This window comes from Pelecanus crispus, chromosome 9, assembly GCF_030463565.1.
Source record: "Pelecanus crispus isolate bPelCri1 chromosome 9, bPelCri1.pri, whole genome shotgun sequence".
Classification (NCBI taxonomy): domain Eukaryota; kingdom Metazoa; phylum Chordata; class Aves; order Pelecaniformes; family Pelecanidae; genus Pelecanus; species Pelecanus crispus.
In genome coordinates, this window is record NC_134651.1 from 19,851,627 (window position 1) to 19,874,329 (window position 22,703).

The 22,703-nt window shown below is 37.7% G+C and overlaps 1 protein-coding gene across 3 annotated transcripts in view; it reads right to left on the minus strand.

The window, feature by feature from the left end:
* Window positions 1-530: 530 nt before the first annotated feature.
* The window catches only part of RHBDD1 (rhomboid domain containing 1), a 55,586-nt gene continuing 33,413 nt past the window's right edge, over window positions 531-22,703 (minus strand). For 2 of the 3 annotated variants that reach the window (XM_075716143.1, XM_075716142.1), the window contains one exon: window positions 531-917. In XM_075716143.1, coding sequence (XP_075572258.1) covers window positions 799-917 — 119 coding nt within the window. In that variant the 3' untranslated portion in view covers window positions 531-798. The remainder of the gene's footprint in view (window positions 918-22,703) is intronic. The other variant, XR_012831285.1, reaches the window with a different exon arrangement.

The window sequence follows — 22,703 nt, forward strand, 5'->3', positions numbered from 1 at the left end:
AAGTTACTAAATAAATATATTCTTTGTATGGCATATCCACCTCCTTTTCCATAAAACTCCTAACAAATTATTTCAACTCTACAGGGAAACATTTTATTTAAAACATAAATATTAAGAAAGGCTTTAGGAAATAATAAGTAGTTACAACTCATTTTTATCATATACAAGCTCTAGATAAAATGGCATGTTTTAAGGAAGACTGCGACACTAAAGGTTGTATGAAATAACTCCTTAGGGTAAGGATAGCTGCAACTATTTTTCACACAGTTTGCAAGACTGCTGAAAAGCTTAAGCCTAGACTCATATGATCTAGCTGTTGTCATCAAAGCAATCTTTTCAATTCCCATAACAGTTGGTCATCATAGATAAACATAGACAAGTTTGTAAGGAAAAACTGCATAGCTTTACAATTGTATTTAAAAAAGTAATGTTTTTTTCATCTGTGATGGATGAAGAAAACCTGTTGTCTGAGAATACCAGCAGTCAAAAAGCCAAGGAATTCTTGAAGCCACACACAAGAACTTAAGAAAAAAACAGACGTTTGGTAAAACCATCAGTCTTCTTCCGTATTTAAGGTGCATGAAGAGGGAGACTGCTAAAGATCACATTTTGATTCTTATCTCACACTATTACAAGTTCCAATTTTGAGCCTGAACTCACAAAATCCTCTGTAGTTTTGCAACTAGTAGTAAAAAATTGGAAAAATATTACAAACGAATCTGCATATTACAAATAAATCTGCAAATATTTTAGTAACTCTGAATAGCACTTTACAATTTACATCAACACCTGCCAATTTCATCGTCTCTCAAACCTACGAAGCCTTTGCCTTCTTATTTCCTCTTCTGAATGCTGCTCAGGTGGAAACCAAAAACCATATGGTCGCCGCTCATTATTATACGTTGCTCCACCAAAATCTACAAGACACAATGAAAAATAACTGTCATTTTGTTCTGTAGTATGAGAAAAATGCACATATATCCTATAATCCAAAGCATCACAACACCAAGGAAACAGGGAGTTGAATGTTTCCAATTCCGATAGTTTTGGGGCAATCACAACTTTCAGCAACTGCTCTTAAAGACACTGAAATAAAGAAATAAATAACCCCCCACACACACCCCACCAAACAAAAAACGAAACCAACAAACCACAACCAAAAGAACACCCAAGCATCTAACAAGTATTAACCTGGAAGTTCACATTTTTTTCATGATCCCTACTTTATACAGTAAACTCCAGACTGTTAAAGTACTTAAACGTCCTTAGTAGTTACTTCTGGCAAAATCAGGTTTTGGTTTTGCTTTTAGTATTGCAGTCCAGCACGTGCTGACCCATACCAGAGACACACACAAGTCCCATCCTTAGCTGGCAGCGAACAATTTCAGAAATAAACTACACATGGCGGCTCCGCTAGAGAGAACGGTAAGCAAATTAATCTGAGCAGAAATAGCACGCCAAGACCGAAGGTTCTCTGCCCTGACACCCCAAGAGAAGACAAGAACAGGCTATCCCAGCAACTCTTCAGAATTCACATTAAGTCACCGAGCAAAGAACCAATTAAAAGGTTGTGGTTACACACCACCTCAACTGAAGTGCTCTGGGAAACAAAAATGAGAGGCTGCCTGCTGAGCATAGGTACAGTGTTATGGATAAGCAAATTAACTTTAAAGATAACACAACAGCCTCTGTAACATTCAGTATTTGTTAAACTTCCACCTCAGGATCACATTTAAATTAGCAAAAGTGAATATGGAAACCCAAAAGTGAGTATCGTACTATTACGTCCATTTTCAAGATGGATTTCACATACGGCTGTATCCTGTACCAGAGGTTGGTTGTAGCAAACATGTAAGGCCTGTTTACACAACATGAAGTCAGGAAGTCCATCTTACGAAGAGGCTCTGTTCGTTTCTGATCCAATTAAAAAAGCAGTTTAGTTTGTAGAATACTCACCGATAAATGTATGATTTTTGTGAAAATATTAGAACATGTTCATAATTTTCCTTTTGTGTTTGCCAAGAAGTCAAACTCTTGGGAAATGCTTCCAGAGATAACCATAGCTGCTCAACTCTGATAGGCAGCAATGTTAGCATAATGTTTATAAAACGAGATGCACTGTTTAAAAGGAATTTTCAAATTCATATTCACATACAGTAACTGAATTTCATGTATATTTCAGTATTTTATCTTCAGCTTGTCCCTGTCTCAACTTGCTAGAGACAAATTTGAAAAATATTTAAGCTGTTACTCTGCCTCTGAAAACGCTACATCATTGTTTGACGGATATTGCTCAAAATATTATAGAAAGCTAATGTGTATTGGAAGTCCTAGAGCTTGGCACAGGTAACATTAACTACAATGCTTCTCTTGGTTTTTTGGGTTTTTTTTGTTTTGTTTTTTTAAATCCAAGAGCAATCTCCTTGACTAAAAAAATTTAGGTAATGTAATCTGCAGCATGGGCAGAATGGTTTTCATTAACAAAAAAATACTAAGCTGAACTGAATGTTCATTTACCACATTTATTTTCCCTCAATTTACTTTGTTTCTTACACAAGAAGGTTTGTTTGGAAAGAAAAAACACATAGTTGTTTTACTGTTGTTCTACTGACCACAAGCTAAGAAAATACACTGGTTTACAATATTCTGTAAGCCCACGAACATTCATTTAGAAATTTAAAAACCCAATAGTTTCACATTGGAAGGTGTAAAGCAAGGTGATCAGTAGACATCAGATCCTTTCATAATAGTGCAGAAATATGTCTAGACAAAAAAGTTAATAGGCTTGAGAAAGCTGAATAAATCTTTTAAAGTCAACATTTATGAATTGCAGACACAGGCTGGAATACAAATGAATATATCTATATGTATTTATCTTATTCATCATCTATAAGTAAGTAAAGAAATTGTTAAACAACACTGAATTCATTGTAATGTTCTCAATGATGTTTATGTTGTCACGGCAAGAAAACTTTTGAGAAAAATCACTGTGATTCTTAATTTTTTTTAATGGTATGCAGTATCTGGGGTGAATAAATGGAAAAGAAAAATCAGCAAGTTAAGGGCTTTTCACAGTGTTGTGTATATAGTAATATAATACCAATTAAAATGCCTAGTATTTTCTTTATATTTTGACTTTTGATGGGTATACTTTAAATATAAATATTAACAATAGCTGAAAGATACAAATTTTGATATATGAAGAATAACACAGTGAAGACCCTGACTGTACAAATGGCTGCACCATACAGGGTCAAAACTGCATTGTAATGCTGAAGTTTGCTATTTTTTTTTAAATCATCATAATTAAAAAACATTTGCATTTTTAAAAAATTATTTTCTGTAGTGACATTGTCCAATATCAGGGTTTCTCATCAAAACATTTATTTTTCTATACAGCATCCTTGGTTAGTTTTTATTTAAGAAATCAGATACCATTTACACAGTTCAGACAAGTACTGGCAGTCCCCATAAAACATGCTCAACACTTCAAAATACAAATGTGCTTTAATAAATCACTAGAAATAGAAAGAGATGTTATAAAAAAAGATGCAAAATGCCTCTTAGTATGTTGACCCAAAAATAAAAGACTGACAACGCATTTTGAAAAGCTTTATGTTCAAGAAAAGATATTATTTTACATCAAACAATATGGTGAGGAGTGAAGTTGTCTGAATGTGAAGGTTTAAATACATGTAATTATCTATCTGTGCATATATTTAAGTTATCCTGTTACCCAAAATAGTTCCCTGACACCTTTTTTAATTTTTTAATTTGTAATTTTTTAAATTACAATAAAAATATTAACAAAATAACACCTTCATCTAACCAAAATATTTATAAGCCACAGTGTTCAGCAATGGTAATTAGGCCACTGTTACTACTGAAACAACACCTGGACTTCTATGCAAGAAACGAACACAATCTTTTCAACACAACAGCAAAAAAATTCAAGACTAATGGATTTTAAGATTGTATTTTAAAGTATTTAAGAAACTGCAATAACACCAGATGATAGACAAAACCAAAGGATACAGTACAAAAAAAAAGTTAGAACAAGACACTAATCTTTACATAGCATATTTTAAGATTAATTTTATTGTGAACTAGAACTGCGTTGTGTGAATAGGGAAGACTGAGACCCTCCACATCTTTCCGGTCACTCTGTGTGGGATCTTTTTTTGTTACTAAAGTTTACAATTATAGGACTTTGGACCAAAACAAGAAAACAACTGTAATTGCAACTGGTTTAACTAAAGCTATATTAGGGTAATACAAATAAAGCTTTAATAGCCTTAAACATTTTCATCCACATGTTAAATAAATATGCTTATCATGCCCAAAAGACTTGTTGTAGTTAGGCATTACAGCACATTACTCTGAGCCTACAGTCCCCCATAGGCGTAATGTATAATGCATTCAGCACTGGTTCAAAGGTTACTCAACATGCCAAAATCAGAAGTTTGATTAATCATAGTCTGAAATGGAGGTCACAACACTGATTGTCCTTCCTTTCTGACATGTTTCTTTTGCCACTATGAATAAGCAGGCATCTCTCAGTTGAGAAAAAGAGCAGAGCCGTTGCGCACAGCTCATCAGCTTGGACTGCCAGTGCTGACACTGAGCGCTCTTGCCCACCCTTGCTTCCTGCTCTTCCTTCAGTGCCTGATCTACATCAAGACCTACATGAGGAACTGCTTGTATACTAACCATAGCAACAATTTTGGAAAGACGACTGTAAACCACTTTATGCTGACCCGTGAGACCATTTTTACTTGTTAAAAAACCCAACACAATTTGCAGATCGTTACTCAAATTTGCACCCTTTTTCTTGGATTTAAACAATACAGAAAAACAAGAACAATCGAGTAGAAGTCTTGTCAAGTCAAAAGATATAATTAACCAGGAGAATCTCTCAAGAGAGTTTATCATACTCTCTTGGTTCCAGTCATGTTCCAAGTTTTGGAAACAAATTACTGGCATGTTCAACACAGTCATTTTAAAAATGCAACTGCCCAATCTGATAAGGCAGAAAGAAAAAAATATATCTTCATATGAGACTATTAGCCATACCTTATTGGATATTGGAGACTTTGCACTGAAAATTCTGCACCTAATATTGGTTCTTCTGATTCCTAAGAAAAACTTCTGGTTTGTATCTTAAGTTCTATTACCTGCTTTAATTTTTATAATTAACAGATTGCAAACAACCAACTATCTCAATTCTGGAATTCCTACAGCAGATACTCATTGCCTATAAAGATCTTATTGAATGATATTTCTTGTTTAGAACAAGAAAATATATTCTAAATTCTACACAGACAGAGACAGTGCATAACAAACTCAACCAACAACAAATACAAGGAGTTAAGACTGTCTTACTGGATACAAGTCTTTCAAATGAAAGACTTAACTCTGCAATACACATATATCTTAGTTCTGTTCTCATGCAGTTCTGGGCATTGCTAACTTACAACAGCTGATAATTCCCAAAACTTCATTAGAGACTTTATGATAGCAGAAGGAAACTTCATAAATTTTTCAATGTGCCTTTTGGATTCATATTTGAGACATTTATGAAGTAAACCCTGAACTTCCATTTCATCACTGAATTGATGCTGAATAGTTCACCTCACTTGTAACAGGTCATTTGCAAGTAAAAGATTATTTAAAATTAAGTACCATCACAGTGAGTACATTTATAGGACAACCAGAAGAGCAACAGATTATTATTCCTGTTCATTCTTCCATTAAATAATTTATTTTGTTAAAAGGCAAAATTGATGAAAACTTTTATATTAAAAAAAAAAATTTGGCTTATGTTGCTATACCCATTGCATGATATATTTGAAAAAATAAAGCACAATCACAGCACAAAATTTAAGAATTTTTTTTTTATTCTGCCATATGCTATGGATGTTAAAGCACAGGCAGTTATCACTACTGGACAAACAGCCGGAGTTTCTACCGTGGACAGTCACAGCTCAATGTAGTATCAAATCACCAATGTGGTCAATCTGCCCTATCCACCAGAAACTAATTCTAGTCACAAAAAAAAAAAAAAAAAAAAGAAGTCAGAAACAGAAGAGATGTCAGCAAAGAGACATGAGTTGACCTATCTAGGCTTACGCATTACCTTTTCAAGCGAGTTTCACATTTGAAGCATCATTTTGAAAGACCTAATCATCTTGTAGTGAAAAGCAATGAAGCTAGAGAGTATTACATGCCAAATTGCTTTAAGGAATTTGGAGAGAGATGCTTGAGGAGCAATTTAATAGTCGAATAATACAACTTATAACCCATGCAGATCCATAGGTTTTAGTAAAGGATGCCCACGATGACAGCTGCAACGGGGCCACCATTTCTCTCCTCCTTCAAGGAATGAAACAAATGGAGACAGGGCACATATTATCTTGCAATATTAAATTCACACTTTTAATCGTGCACATAAGACTCCGCTAGCAAGCAAGAAGATGATTAAATAATGAGCTTTTCGACCCTTGCACCACATTTTGGCGGGGAGGCGGCAGGCGCTGGGTGGGTGCTCACCCAGCAGATGGCACCGGAGCCACGCAGGCCGCCACGGAAATTAGGACAAACTCCAGCCAACAAAGCATTACGCCTTGTAAGCAGAATTAGGGTTATTTTGAAACAGATGGGCTGTAGAGAAGCCGTTGCACTGAATATTATAGAGTTGTTTATTGTCTGGCTGGTCTGAAACCCAGGGATTATTTGCCGGCATCTAGTAGTTTCTCTGTCACATCAGGTTTCATCAAAAGGAAAGCAAGGGAAAGCCACTGGAACACATATATCCTTTTTTCTTTACTAAACCAGCCCTAAATTCAGAACTTAACTTGCTATTGTGCACAGTGCTTTGCAGCGGAATGTCTGTCCTGACAAAACCAACTGCATAACCAACACCTTAACCCTGAAGCCAAACAGCTAACACAGCTATCTTCTATACAAGAATCCTCTAAACTTTGCCTATCTTGTTATCAAGTAAAATTTGTCTAGTGTTCTTCTCATTTTATGCATCTGCAATACAATGCTGTCACCCCTGGACATGCACACCACACTCTTTGAGGCTCTTCACTGTAACAGTGACCAGCTCAAAGCCCCTTCCCCAGAACTTTTTCACACATTCTTACTACTTCAAATACTAAAATACAGTTACCAGATGCACGATCTAGAAAAGCAGACAAGAAGAGGTAAAAAAACCAATGCCATTAGTGACAACAATTCATCACTTAGAATATTTCAGTGGAAATAGCAAAAAACAAACAAAAAAAACCACCCAAACCCCCACAACACCAAGGATGACAACTGTTTCCCAAAGAAAGCACACACTCAACATCATTGGAATCAGAAGTCTAGCTGTATCAGTCTAACAGATTCAGAAGAGCAGTTCTGAATTATGTGACACGTGAACCTCCAGCCAAACTCATTGCAAACGCAAGCAGACCACTCCACAAAGTGGCATACAGATTTCACAGAAACACCAGAGAGCTTGATGTGGCTGGGGCACAGCAAGCCTCCATCGACAGCAAAGCAAAACTTATGCAGCCAGCTGGCAGTGCAAATGAGCCATCCATTTAGTCTTCACCTATACGCTGCCCTCGAATCATCAAGATCAGATGTAAGGACAATTTGAAACATGCCATCCTGTCAGTGTAATAATAATACCTGTAGAATGTGCGTGAAGTGTGCATTTTTTGCTCCTTTGCATGAAATTCGGCATAAGGAAGAAAAATCAACTGGTCATCTTACAGGGTGAACTAAACAGACAAAATCTCCACATGGGGTTCTGCACAAGCCACAGAAGTGCTACATCAAACACACTCAATTTTTCCTCCACTCTGAAAAAATGGCCTTAGTTTTAGGTTAGATAATAGGATTTGAAAGAGAGCTTCTCTAAGCTTGAGGCAGAATTTATCAAGCTACTAAACTGTGAAGGTCTGACTGGTAAAAATATACAATTAGGTCCTTGATAAATACTGATGCTGCTAGATAGAAGAAGGTGAGTGTAGCAAATAAATAGCAATGGTATTACAAAGCAGCATGTCTGTATTTCTTCTTCAAGCTAGCTTTAGTTGTGCTAAACAATCACCTAGATTATTTCAGTTGAATAGCTTAAAATTTTCAGTATTGCTACCTGCCCTGGCACTAGTGATTGTGGCACCCAGACAAAAAACCACCTGTACAAACATTTACATACCCAGCCAAAGAACAAACAGTTCTCATTTCCAAAAAAACTCTTACTTTTGCAGAAGCTTTGTTGTAGAAGATAATCAGAAACAAGCGATAATCTCTTTTCAACGCAGTGAGGAGCATACAGCTAACCAAAATGTAGATCTGGGTGAAAAGACTGGTCTATGCCAAGAGGAGAGTTCTTAACAGGTGCCTCAGATATAATCATTTTGTGTCCAAGCATACACAAAGAGAATTCTGGCTTTGATTTTCCCAGCCTTTGAAAGGTGTGAAAGACAGAAAGTCTACACTTAGCACAGCCAAGGTTCAGGTATTATGTCGCTGTTCGTAGCAAACTCATTGTGGGATTTCCTCCTCTGTTTCTTTAGACAATGTTTTCTGCAGCCAACAAATTTCTCACTCAAAAACTGTTAGCTTAGGTCCCCACAAACGCAGGACCGTTAGCATCATCTCATGTAGACATCACCATTTTATACACCTTAATTGCTTCACTGCATTTTCTGTATTATCATGTCATTTGATTACAGAACAGACTGCCAGCATCTGTACCTATGTCATTGTCAAAGGAGTAAGAGAAATGCTGTATTCGTTGGCCTAAGAGCTCACAGATCTGGCAAGCTCTTCCAATCCTTTTTCCAGGAACTGTTTCGAGTCTAAAGATAGCTTACGTAGTCATCAAAGCTGGGACGTTTGTTCAGCCCCTTCAAACCTTTCTTCTAAGAAATACAGGCAGTACAGAGCATCTGTCTCTCTACCCTTAGGTAACCTTCCTGTGGCTCCCAAAAAGAAGGTTACTTTTCTCCTCCTGAAATGAAGAGAATGGAAATATGGAAAAAAATGTATGGGAAGATGACCACATAGGGAACCCTCCAGTACAGACCTCCTCAAAGAGAAGTGCTGTTTATGTCCTTTGGAGGTCCCAGAATGACATCCTTCAAGAAGCAGATCAAGATTGTTAAAATAGGTGCAAAAGATTTATAGTTTATTTATCGATACTACTAAGCAACAGTGGTTTGAAAGTATTTGATCAAATGTCATAACAACTTAGAACACTTGCTTGGCTTTCATTTATACCAGTTTCATATAATGTATTTCTTCCATAAATAGTATAGCCCTACTAACTATGTTATTATACCAGGATATAATTAAAGTTCACAAACTGTTCTTGGGCATGCTACAGATTACATACAACATACTACATTGCCGTATCTGTGGTACACACCTGACTTACCTTGCTTTTTAATACAAAATACCAATGTTTAAAGTGTTCTATTTGAGAAAGTTGGAGTTCTCTCTGTTTATAAGAATCCAAACATGTAATTTTTATGCATAATTAACCAGATATTTTTGATGCATATGGAATTGGAAGAAGTAAACTGGAGGGCAGGAGAAGCTAGAGTTAAATGCCCAGTGTTGCTGTAGTTCTTTCATATCTTCCAGCCAATTAGTAGTCAAGTCTTAAGGGTAGTTTAACCAACCACCTTCTGATTTATTGAGTTGTACAGGGAATCCTAAGGAAAGGCAGTGCATATGCAAAAACACTTCTCCTCCTCTCATACTTTAGAAGTACTAGAAGGCTTCCAGAAAGAATTCAGGCAAACAAAATACAGCAGCCTTTTCACTGGTTTATGTTGCACTAGAAGCCACACAGGAACTCCAATTGAAAAAAAACTATAAAATGGCAAATCTGCTTTTATTCTCTCATCTCCTTCCCTCTGCAAAATGCAGACATGCTATACAGTCTGACAGATTTGGCTTTTAGCACTTATCACTGTCCAATTTTTTCCTACTCAGCTCCAAGCAGACCACATTTAATAGCCTACACTGTTGTTTCTAACACTGCCCTTTAAGTTTCTGTCAATGTATGAAAGAATTTTGTCATGCTATGAAGCAAACTATTCTTCCTGGTACTGGTGCCAACATTCCTCATCTACAGACTTGAGCATAACAAACTGCTGAAGAGGAGAAATGGAAGTCTAACTACTGTTTCTGTGCTGTGCTTTGGAATGGCTGACAAATGAAAAATCAAGTTAGCAGGAAATTAATTAGTTGTGGCTAATGAAGTTAGAAGGAAAGTAATATACAATGAATCCAGACAAAACTGGATTGTTAGAAGAGCAAGTGAGATCAATCTTGAACACAGAGTCTCTCTCTTGTTTTTAAAAGAAGAGATGATAAAATTGAGAAACATACAAAACCATTCCCTCCAAAAGGTCTGATAATTTGTTTTGGTTAGGAGAAGAGATGGCTAAGACTTAATATGGGTATCTTAATCCCTTCATACACAAAGATTTTAAAATTTATTTTAATCATACCTCACAGTCTCATCTTTGTTGTATCCATATCACCAAAATAACAAACTCTTTTTAAAGTAACAGAAGCTATTAAAAGCACATTGGTAACATTTTTAGAGTAGAGACCATCAGTCACTGCCTCAGAATAAGCCAAAAGCTTACTGCACACTCAGATCATGCATTTGCAACAAATAATCAACGCTACAATGCAGAAGTAATTAAGTCCACTGCTGGACTTAATACTCTTCAGAAAACAATTAAGGGGGTTAGTTTTATAGCTACCTCCAGCTACCATTTAGCTGGATACTGAAAATACTACAGGAGAGATGACATAAAATAATCTCACTGCATTTTCCAACCATCTAATAATTCTCCAGATGTTAATGCTCTTACACAAGGCTAAACTCATTATTAAACTTAAAATGGTTGATACATAGAAGTCAAATATATCTTTCATTCCCAAGTATCGAAAGAGATTTGCTAACCAACTCAAAAAAACCCTTGACCTATATAGACATGCTACTTAACCTATCTTTAGGCTAAGACAGACAGACATCTATTCCTCTTCAGAGTAGTACAAAGAAAGCTAAGAGTAACTTCAGTTACAAGAAGAATTTCAGGTAGGCTGTATATTTACCATAATCTACTAGAAGTCTTTTGTTCAGTTGCAAATAGCAAGTATCCTTTTCCTTATTTCTTTAATTTATGTTCATCTATTTCAAGCATCTGCAGTACATCCTTCACTGAAAAAACTAGAATTGGAGACCTCATGTTATTCCATACTCTTTTCTATGCAGTTTCTTCCCTTGGTTGGTTTGTTAGTGCATATTCACTAGTGTTCAGACATATTTTCCAAGTCCATCCTCCAAATGGTATTTAGACATTCATTACTTCATAAAATTACTTAAGTGACTTATTTTGCTATTCACATGACCTGTATTTTATTCTCCTGGACTGTTTTTACAGTAAGTTGCACAGATCACGTAAAGAACACTGTCAAAAATACAGTGAAGTAAAGCACTAAAAATGAGATCTAAGACAAGGAGTAGACCAAGAAAAAAGAAAACAGGATAAGGACTTATACCCAATAGAACTGAAAAGGCTGGAAGTTTCTCCTGGCAAAAAGAAGGAATAAATGCAAATGAAATTTCATCACCCCTACACAGTTGCTTACAATTATGAAGTTACTCACAAGTTATGCCCTTACCAGTGTAAAACATGTCTGTCTATTCTTGGCAAATATTTTTGTGATGCTACAGTACTTGGTTCAATGCTTTTGAATCGTAAAGCTCACAGGTAAGTTCTGGTCCTTTCTGGATCCTAAAAACAAGACCAGAAAAAAACCTGAACACAAAACTCCCCTGCTCAATAGTTAAAAAAAAAAAAACCAAACTTACATTTCATTGATTAACATGAAATACTTTATTAAAAAGTCCCTTGTTTGATATTGCTAATGTGTATGATGACTCAGTAAAAAAACAAGCATAAAGATAAGATAACAGAGTCATACTAGGAGACACTCTTTTCTTCTGAAACCCACCCCGTATTCCTATTTTTATAGCTTGACTAAACTGGTTTTAAAAACTACTTCAGCTAACTGGTTTTAAATAATTTAGCTGGTATCTTCCTCATTCCCTCAGAGACTGTTCTGCAGCTTAATGCAGTTAGCTACTAGGAAGATACCCTTGCATTGTTCTATGGTATTCTTCTTCCTTGGTCTTTAAACCCTCCAAAAATTCTTTTCCAACTTGTCAGGTGTTTCAAGTTCTTTAGCTAAATCTATATATAATTTGTAGTTTAAAGTGATTTGATTGTAAAGTGAAGCATACTTTATTGCTAGAACCATAGGCACCAGAGCTACAAAGAACCTCAGATGATTATGTAGTCCATCTTCATGCCCTATGGCACAGTCAGTTACCTTTGTCACATTCTTGAGAAACCTCTGTTTAACCTTAAAACCCTTGCAGGATGAAGGTTCCACAAAATTCTTTGCCAATTTATTCCACTACTTATCATTACTAACATCTAACTTAAATTTACACTGATGAAATAACATCTTTATTTCTTGCCTTATAAATTGTAATAAATTTACATTCCCTTACTCTTTGCAGCTACTTTTAATGTATTTGAAGATCTGTGTATTATCAGATATCTTCTATAGACCAACTGCCTCCTCTGCCTCCTATCTCATACTGTTGTTCTTTTCAGTTCTGTTTACTAGATCCCCACTTAATTCTTACTGCTTTCCCCCTCTGACTCGCCAGATGCTTCCCATCCTTTCTCAAAAGAAAACTTCATGCAGTGCTACACGTAAGGTCTTACTAGTACTGAACAGCACAGAAGCATGTGTTTGCAGATAACATGCCTATTCACTGATTCACAGTGAGGCAAATGTTACATAACATGACATTTTTCATCCATGTTATGTCATTGGTTATATTTACTAGCATGCAGAACTTCAAACAGAATCACTTCCATCTTTTCTGAGACAGCCTTCCAATTTGCCCGGATAACTCTTAATTCTCATCCTGTGTTCCAGTGTTTCTGCAGCCTTCCTGAGCTGGTACCAGGAGGTATGTATATTGCATTACATCATCCAAATTACAAACAAAGCAGAACTGCACACAGGGCAGACCATTGCATATAATCCGTACTTCAATGCATGCTTTTCAGTTAATTTTACACCCACCTAATAGTTTAATCAATGCCATATTTCCATTGCTTATTTTTAGAATACTGTGCAAGACAGTAGCAAAGGGCACACTGGTTTCATACACAGCCCAACTCATATGGTTGCTCCCTTATATACACAACTTATACCTCTTTACTCAGATGAGTTTGCTATGACTAGTTTGATATGACAAGTTGTATCCATACAGCCTTGTTACTTACCTGCCTGTAACCTTTCCAGGCTGGTTATAATGTGTTTTTCTGGAAATTTAAGCTGCCTGGCTTATATAAAACCTTGGCTCCTTCCATCATCCCAGATGAACACGATGTTTACCCCTTTCTGGTCTACTGCAACCTCATAGAATCATAGAATATCTCAAGTTGGAAGGGACCCATAAGGATCATCGAGTCCAACTCCCTCCTCCTTGTAGGGCTACCTAAAACTAAACCATATGACTAAGAGCATCGTCCAGACGCTCCTTGAACTCTTGACAGGCTTGGTGCTGTGACCACCTCCCTGGGGAGCCTGTTCCAGTGACCAACCACCCTCTCAGTGAAGAACCTTTTCCTCATGTCCAACCTGAACTTCCCTGACACAACTTCATTCCATTTCCTCGTGTCCTATCGCTGGTCACCAGAGAGAGGAGATCAACACCTCCCCCTCCACTGCCTCCCTGGAGGAAGATGTAGACTGCCCCTCAGCCTTCTCCTTCTCCAACCTGAACAAACCAAGTGACCTCAGCCACTTTTCTTAAGTCTTGACCTCGAGGCTTTTCACCATCTTGGTCACCCTCCTCTGGACACACTCTAATAGTTTGATGTCCTTCTTATATTGAGACACCCAAAACTGCACACAGTACTTGAGGTGGGGCCACACCAGTGTGGTGTAAAGTGGTACAATCGCCTCCCTCCACTGGGTAGCTATGCTGTGCTTGATGCACCCCAGGACACGGCTGGCCCTTTTGGCTGCCAGGGCACACTGTTGACTCATATTCAACTTGCCATCAATGCAAACCCCGAGATATCCTTCCATATGACTGCTCTCCAGCCCCTCATCCCCCAATTTGTACATATAACCAGGATTACCCCATCCCAGGTGCACTCGCTCTTGTTAAATTTCATACAGTTGGTGATTGTCCAGCTCTCTAGTCTATCCAGATCTCTTTGTAAGAGCTCGCCCATTCTGCCATTACCTGAGATGGCATGGTACTCTGAGCATCATTCTAACAAAATAAACAGAACTTACTATGAACAAGGACAGTAAAATTTGTGTAAGTCCATTTCCTCCCAATTTTTATCCCTCTGAAGTATATACTGCATTGTGAAGTTATGCCAATTTTCCACTCTGACCCCTCCTCCTCTTTCAATGTTATGTATTAATTTTTATTTTCCTTAGACTATTCCCCTTGGTTTTTCTTGATCAAATTTCTCAAGACAGCTAAACTGATATTATTTCCTTGAGGTTTGGTGTTAGAAGGGCCACTAAGAAATGACAATTTTTAAAACCAGAACTTAAATATACTTTCCTCTTTACAGTGCCTATTTGAAATTATTAATACTTGTTAAGATCTGTATTTATCATCTATTAAAAAGAACTTGAACTAAAATAACAAGATTTAAGCAGTATGTGCTTACTGCCACAGGTAAACCAGAGCGCTATGGAGACCACTTGCTCAGATCCTAAGATCAGAATCTGACAACAGCTTCTGCTTTAACATATCAAAAAATTCCTGTTGAGCTCATGCTGTGTAAGAGATTTTACATTTCAGTTTATTCAGTCATTAACTTGTTCATCTAAAGAAATAAATTTGAAAATTAAAAGGAAATCTTCATATTCATCTTCAAATAACTGACGAAGTAAAAAGTGCTACCTAATGAGTCTTAGTAGCTCCAAAATCCAGAATACCATCAGGATTGGAAATAATTTTGGAAAATTATTTAATTACAGACAGTAATTCCTTCATTAAATAAGACAAATGGGCTTTGTTTTTCCATTTAAAACTGTTGTTAAAGGTATCCAAAAACCTAACTGGATTTTTTTTTAACTCAATTCTAATTTTCATCCAAACATGGCTTCACATGAAGTTGATTTAAAAAGTACTAAATAAATGCATTATTCATCCTTTATAGTATCATCACTCATAGCAATGTGTTAAGCATTTAAGCTCTGTAATTACTTGAATTACTTGATGTGGCCGAGCCCAGAGAGTAGTGGTGAATGGAGTTAAGTCCAGTTGGCAGCCGGTCACGAGCGGTGTTCCCCAGGGCTCTGTTTTGGTGCCAGTCTTGTTTAATATCTTTATCAACGATCTGGATGAGGCGATTGAGTGCGCCCTCAGTAAGTTTGCAGATGACACCAAGTTGGGCGGGAGTGTTGATCTGCTGGAGGGTAGGATGGCCCTGCAGAGGGACCTGGACAGGCTGGATCGATGGGCCGAGGCCAACTGTATGAGGTTTAACAAGGCCATACAGAATACTACAGAATAGAAATGCTACTACTTACCCTCTGCAAAGTCACTGAAAGACTTAACAAGTGCAGACATTCACTAACACCTTGCAACGCTTTAACTGTGAGCCATATCTCAAGTACCTAACTGAGGCTAACATGTCTAATGAATCCTTTGGAGAAAGGACCATATCTGCCTGTACTTAAGCTTGCTAAATTTAACTAACTGCATTAGCAAAACTTGTTGAGCTAATGAAACTAAGACTTTTTGATCAGAGCTGGCTCACGTCCAACCAGCTTCCAGGGCAAGCTGAGCTTGCTCAAGTATGTCTACAAGATTGCACAGTCATATTAGACTGAATATGAAAGACAAAATTGTACTGTATATTGCTTTTGAGCATAACACTAAAACCTACTGCTACAGACTGACAACAGCAGGGAACCTATGTAATGCTCAAAATAATTATTGATTTATTTTTAAAGGCAAGCTAGAGACTCCAGATGAAAAACAAAAAGTATAGAAGAGAAGCAAACCAGAACACAGTTGGCCTTAGGACCACAAGGATGCAGCCACGATGTTGGCCAAAAAGACATAATATGGAGCTAAATAGTTTTCTTGAAACTACTAGAAATAACTAATATTTTCAGTCAGACATCAGAAAAAGGTTCAGAACATAATTTTTAAGATAGTCCCAGTGAACAAAATGTAAACTATACCCAGTCTGTAGAATTAATCCAGTGATAAAATAACAAGAGTTAAAATAGTAAATCATGTGTAAATCCAAGATTAGGAATATTCACTGACTTTAGTTTACTAAAAGATCCCCAGACTAAGTTTGTTAACATGCATAAGAATCTTAGTATATATAAAATCACATTTGGAAAAGAAAACATTTTGTTTTTCCTTTACTGCATTTCTGCTTGCCTAATAAAGATGCAACAAGAAACAACGAAGAAACTCTGAACAATATCCATTTCCCAATGTCAAGACTAAGAAACACAGATGGATGGATAGATGCAGACTGGAGCCACTTGACAGCAACTACCACTTTCTCCAAAGTGGGAGAGAGTGCTTTTATGTAGCCCACACACAGCTTCCTCTAATTATGCCCACAGCTGTTAAGCAGAACTGCCTGTTCCCCAGCAAGGTGACCCTGCCAAACCCACTGTGAAAGGAACAACATTTGTTCCTTTAAGAAAAAGTTCAAGTTACTGGGGGGGGGGAAGGGGGCAGGAAATGCAGAGACCACTGAAGTCAGTGAAAAGAATCCCATTTGTATCACTGAGTCTTGGATCAAAACACCAAGAACAGCCTCTACCTCCATATGCAAACCATGCTTTTAGAATAGATGTAGTGTGAATGTTAAGAAAAATATCTCTAGCTACAGTTAAAGATTTAACTATTTCTTTAAAAAAAGTGTTTTCTTCCTATTTTAATTTTCTTTGGCAGTTGAAACTTTTGCAAGAAGGAAACCATTCAAAAGAAAGCTGCATTGGCAGTACCTTCAAGAATGTTTGCATATTTAGGAAGTCACAGGGAAGAAAAAAAAAAACCCCACAAAACACCAAATCAGCATTCTGTATACATTTTAGCATGAAAATCTGAACAAATACTTTTGTGTCAGTACTACATACTTTTTTTTAATGCAAACAAAATTAATCATTATTGAAATTCTTATCTGAAAATCTTTTGTAGCAATAATCAGAACCTAAGAACAACTATGTCACTGTCAACTTGTGGCCTGAAGACCAAAGGAAGATAACCCTTCAGGCAGTGTTTCCAAAATACCCGATACAGTACCAAGCATTTGATGGAAGGAATGAAAGATGTGCTGCACAAGAGAGAGGCGTCACCTCCAGAATGTTAAATACTGAATATAGTAATCTCAGCACAGTGCTATAATCCAGGGCAAATTAGAGAGAAACAAACAGTACAAGGACAAAACGCACATCAAAATAGCCTTGAAAGGCATGATGTATTAGGGTGTCAAACTGAATCTGAAATTCTGAAATTCTCAGTGTACTAGTGTCACAATGCTTCAATATTTTCTATTTTCATAATTTTTCACATTAATGATAAGTGCAAACACATTATCACTCATGTAGAATAAAGCCCTACTTTTAAATTAATAGTATCTGGTTTTTTATCCCTATAACATATAACTCAGGAATGCTGCATCCAAGCAAGCCCAAAACCTTAGACAATATTGTATGGAACAATGGACAGAACTTTTTCAGGAAACGCAGATGAGAGGAATGGGGAACATAATCTCATTCATTTGCATAACCAACTTTTATATAAATGTACTTTGGATCAAAAAACAGTTTCTGTTAATGATATTTTAACAGAACACAGCTCTTCCCATTTACTAATAAACTGTTGAACTAGTTTTCTTATGTATGTAGAAGTATTTCAAAGGCAAGAGAAAAAGGATGCACACAACTCCTGAATAATGGGCAGGAAAGGAATTAGAAAAGGCAAGAAAACAAACTACTAAAGATCATACTAGCAGTTTGCACAACATTTTCTAGTGTTGATTCATCCATCAAAAGCATTCTCTTAGTACGTTTTCCTCCAGACATCTGAAGGAATGCTCTCCACACACTACTCCTGAAAGGCAATCATGCCTCTCCTAGACGAATGCTGAATTGTCTGTATGGATTCACATACAATAATAATAATAATCCCAAAGACAGGAGAATCAAAGAAAAACACGTAGCACTGAGCACAAGCAGAATAGACATTGGAAATAAATGAGAAACTAATTTCCCCAGTTATGCTAATTCTTCGGAAGTCTTTACACAATTTAAAATCTTGAACACATGATCAACATTGAACAAAACTGTATCAAGTACCCCCATATCCCTTCTCGAACCAAGCACAATTGGTCCTAAACTGTTTATTACCTGTACTTTAGTATCTGAACCAAGCTAGCATTGCTTTAAAAAATAAAGTTTAAAAAAAGAAACAAACAAAAAAACCCCACCAAAATCCTCAAGATTTAAGATGAGTGCATTTTTTTTTTAAGTCGAGACTAAAGGAGACAAGACTAAACCCAGTATTTCCAAAATACTTATGCACTATTTAAAGATACATAGCAGTATCTTTAAAGGTCAATTGTGTACAAAGCGTGAAATAAATACTACTACAGGTACTGTAGCATTTCAGAAGGAATTAACTAGACCACATTTTTGATTTAAGATCTCTAATCTAGACCAAAAGATACAGGTTGTTGACATACAAGTACATGAGACCTGGATTTGATGGAGTTGCCACTTCTACTTGTCCACCCCATCTAACCTCCCCTACTGCAATGCTACTGAAGCAGAAACAGTTGAACTATGAACAAAGATGCTTCTGAGCTCTCAATTTACAGTCCAGTAATTTTCATCCAGTCCAGGATTTTTTAGGCAAAGTTAAATGAACACCAGTTTATATAACACAGGGCAGTAACTGCTTCAGCAGTCTGAACCTAACCTGTTTGCCTGTGTAAATGGAGGTTTTCCAATAGAATCATAGAATCATTTAGGTTGGAAAAGACCTTTAAGATCATCCAGTCCAACCATTAACCCAACACTACCAAGTCCACCACTAAACCATACCCATAAGCACCACATCTACATGTCTTTTAAACACCTCCAGGGATGGGGACTCCACCACCTCTCTGGGCAGCCTCTTCCAATGCTTGACTACCCTTTCCATGAAGAAATTTTTCCTAATATCCAATCTAAACCTCCCCTGGCGCAGCTTGAGCCCATTTCCTCTTCTCCTATCGCTAACTACTTGGGAGAAGAGACCAACACCCACCTCACTACAACCTCCTTTCAGGTAGTTGTAGAGAGCGATAAGGTCTCCCCTCAGCCTCCTCTTCTGCAGGCTAAACAACCCCAGTTCCCTCAGCCGCTCCTCATAAGGCCTGTGCTCCAGACCCTTCACCAGCTTCATTGCCCTTCTCTGGACACGCTCCAGCACCTCAATGTCTTTTTTGTATTGAGGGGCCCAAAACTGGACACAGTATTCCAGGTGCGGCCTCACCAGCGCTGAGTACAGGGGGACAATCACCTCCCTGCTCCTGCTGGCCACACTATTCCTGATACAAGCCAGGATGCTGTTGGCCACCTTGGCCACACTGCTGGCTCATGTTCAGCCGGCTGTCTGCCAACACCCCGAGGTCCTTTTCACCCAGGCAGCTTTCCAGCCACTCCTCCCCAAGCCTGTAGCGTTCCATGGGGTTGTTGTGACTGAAGTGCAGGACCCAGCACTTGGCCTTGTTGAATCTCATACAGCTGGCCTCAGCCCATCGGTCCAGCCTGTCCAGATCCCTCTCTAGAGCCTTCCTACCCTCTATCAGATCAACACGCTTGCCCAACTTGGTGTCATCTGCAAACTTACTGAGGGTGCACTCGATCCCCTTGTCCAGATCACTGATAAAGACACTGTCCTGGTTTCGGCTGGGATAGAGTTAATTTTCTTCCTAGCAGCAGGCATAGTGCTGTGTTTTGGATTTAGTAGGAGAAGAATGTTGGTAACATGCTGATGTTTTTAGTTGTTGCTGAGTACTGCTTATGCTAGTCAAGGCCTTTTTCAGCTTCCCATGCTCTGCCAGGCGCACAAGAAACTGGGAGGGGGCACAGCCAGAATAGTTGATCCAAACTGCCCAAAGGGCTATTCCATACCATATGACGTCATGCTCAGTATATAAACTGGGGGGGGTGGCCAGGGAGCAGCGATCGCTGCTTGGGAACTGTCTGGGTATCGGTCGGCGGGTGGTGAGCAATTGCATTGTGCATCACTTGCTTTATGTATCATTATTATTATTATCATTATTATACTGTTACTATTAGCATTACTATTTTACTTTATTTCAATTATTAAACTGTTCTTATCTCAACCCAGGAGTGTTTCTCACTCTTACTCCTCCGATTCTCTCCCCCATCCCATCGGGGTAGGGGGAGTGAGCGAGCGGCTGCGTGGTGCTTAGTTGCTGGCTGGGGCTAAACCACGACAACACTAAACAGAACTGGTCCCAATACTGAGCCCTGGGGAACACCACTTGTGACTGGCTGCCAACTGGATTTAACTCCATTCATCATAACTCTCTGGGCACAGCCATCCAGGCAGTATTTTACCCAGCAGGAGTACGCCTGTCAAAGCCATGAGCAGCCAGTTTCTCCAGGAGAATGCCGTGGGAAACGGTGTCAAAGGCTTCACTAAAGACTAGGTAGACAACATCCACAGCCTTTCCCTCATCCACTAAGTGGGTCACCTTGTCATAGAAGGACATCAGGTTGGTCAAGCACAACCTGCCTTTCATAAACCCATGCTGACTGGCCCTGATCACCTAGCTGTCCTGTGAGTGCTGCATGATGGCACTCAAGGCAATCTGCTCCATGACCTTCCCAGGCTCCGAGGTCAAACTGCCAGGCCTATAGTTCCATGGATCCTCCCTCCAGCCCTTCCTGTAGATGGTTGTCACATTTGCAAACTTCCAGTCAACAGGGACCTCCCTGGTTAGCCAGGACTGCTGATAAATGATGGAGAGTGGCTTGGTGAGCACTTCTGCCAGAATAGAATGATTTCACTGCTTTACAAAACTATTCTTTACACCACAGTATTTCATAGGTGCTAATTGGTTTGGGTTCTATTTTAAAAGATAAGCCCGTAGTGAAAGGCTTAGTGGCACTTTGTCTTACCTATCTGGTGAACTTCTACCGCCATTATAAAGAGAATAAGGGCTATTTTGGTTCTAATCTTCACTAAACCTGTTTTATCCAACATCAACCACTATTTTTATGAAGAGACAGACGGAAGAATATTGCTATACATTGATTAAACATTTATAATAAAATTCTGGCTATGCTTCTTGTTGCAAGTGGTCTGTTACTTACACCAAAACTTTCTGTGTGGAAATGATAAAAATGTACTTATTTAATTTCTGGGAAATTTGCCTGAAGAAAATGCTGCTGATCAGGACCATAGAGCATGGCTGCAGTTTTAGAAAGCTATTTAGAACAAGAGCTCTACTCAAGGGGGAGAACTTTTTCCAAAAAGTGTTGTTGGGTACCTGAGACCATACATAGCCTGAATTAAAAAAACAAAAAAAAGTTGGACTGTAAGAATCAGATGCATGTCCTAGCATACAACTTTATGAAATGTACTTTAATCTCATATCATGCACTGCATATTTGAGCATATAATCTATTTTAAGATTTTTTCCTGCAGAAAACCATCATAGTCAAATGCAATGACTGGCACTCTTGCAATTGCAGAAGGGAAAGATAACATTGGAAAAAAAAATTGAATTATACAGCATTTATCTATAGTCCTATCACAACAGTTTCATTCTTATTGCAACGTTACATGGTTTTGGCAAATTTCATAGACTACTAATAAAAAGTCCAGTCTCAGTAGAAGAAAACAGAAATGGGAACCCTTAAAAATTCAGAGAACAGGTAAGCCAGATGCCCAGATACTTCCCACTACACCGCAAATGTACCTACGACTAGCCCATACTTGACCATCTAAAAACTTCGGGTGGATGGGGGTTTTTAGTTCTAATTCAAAACAAAACAAAAAGAAATGCATATATAGACAGTTTCATTATAAAATATAAGGAATATCTATATATGTATACTTATAGGTATTTCTCTTTAATCACAAACTATAAAGACTATCACCTACATGTTTAAAGAACTTAGTCTTAAGCAAAAGAGGAAAATTCCTTTGTGCAGAGACATGAGCTTGCAAGGGATTCTTAACATTATTGAGATTGAAAGACAGACTCTTAGAAATTCAACTCACAAAAAATCCCAACACCCACCACAACAAAAATCCAAATCCACATCCCACACTAATCAAGATATTTCTTCTAAGCAAAATAGCAAGTAAACACTAGATAAGAGATACGGTATACTGGGGTTACATTAAGGACGGCTGCTAATACTACTATTAAACAAAAATGGCAGCCATGTATTTTAACTTCATAGTAAGACCATATAGTTCAAATATCAAAGGCTATGATTTTTTAAATCCACAATTATTTTCCTGACTTAACTAAAGGAAAATTTGTAACCAATATAGAATT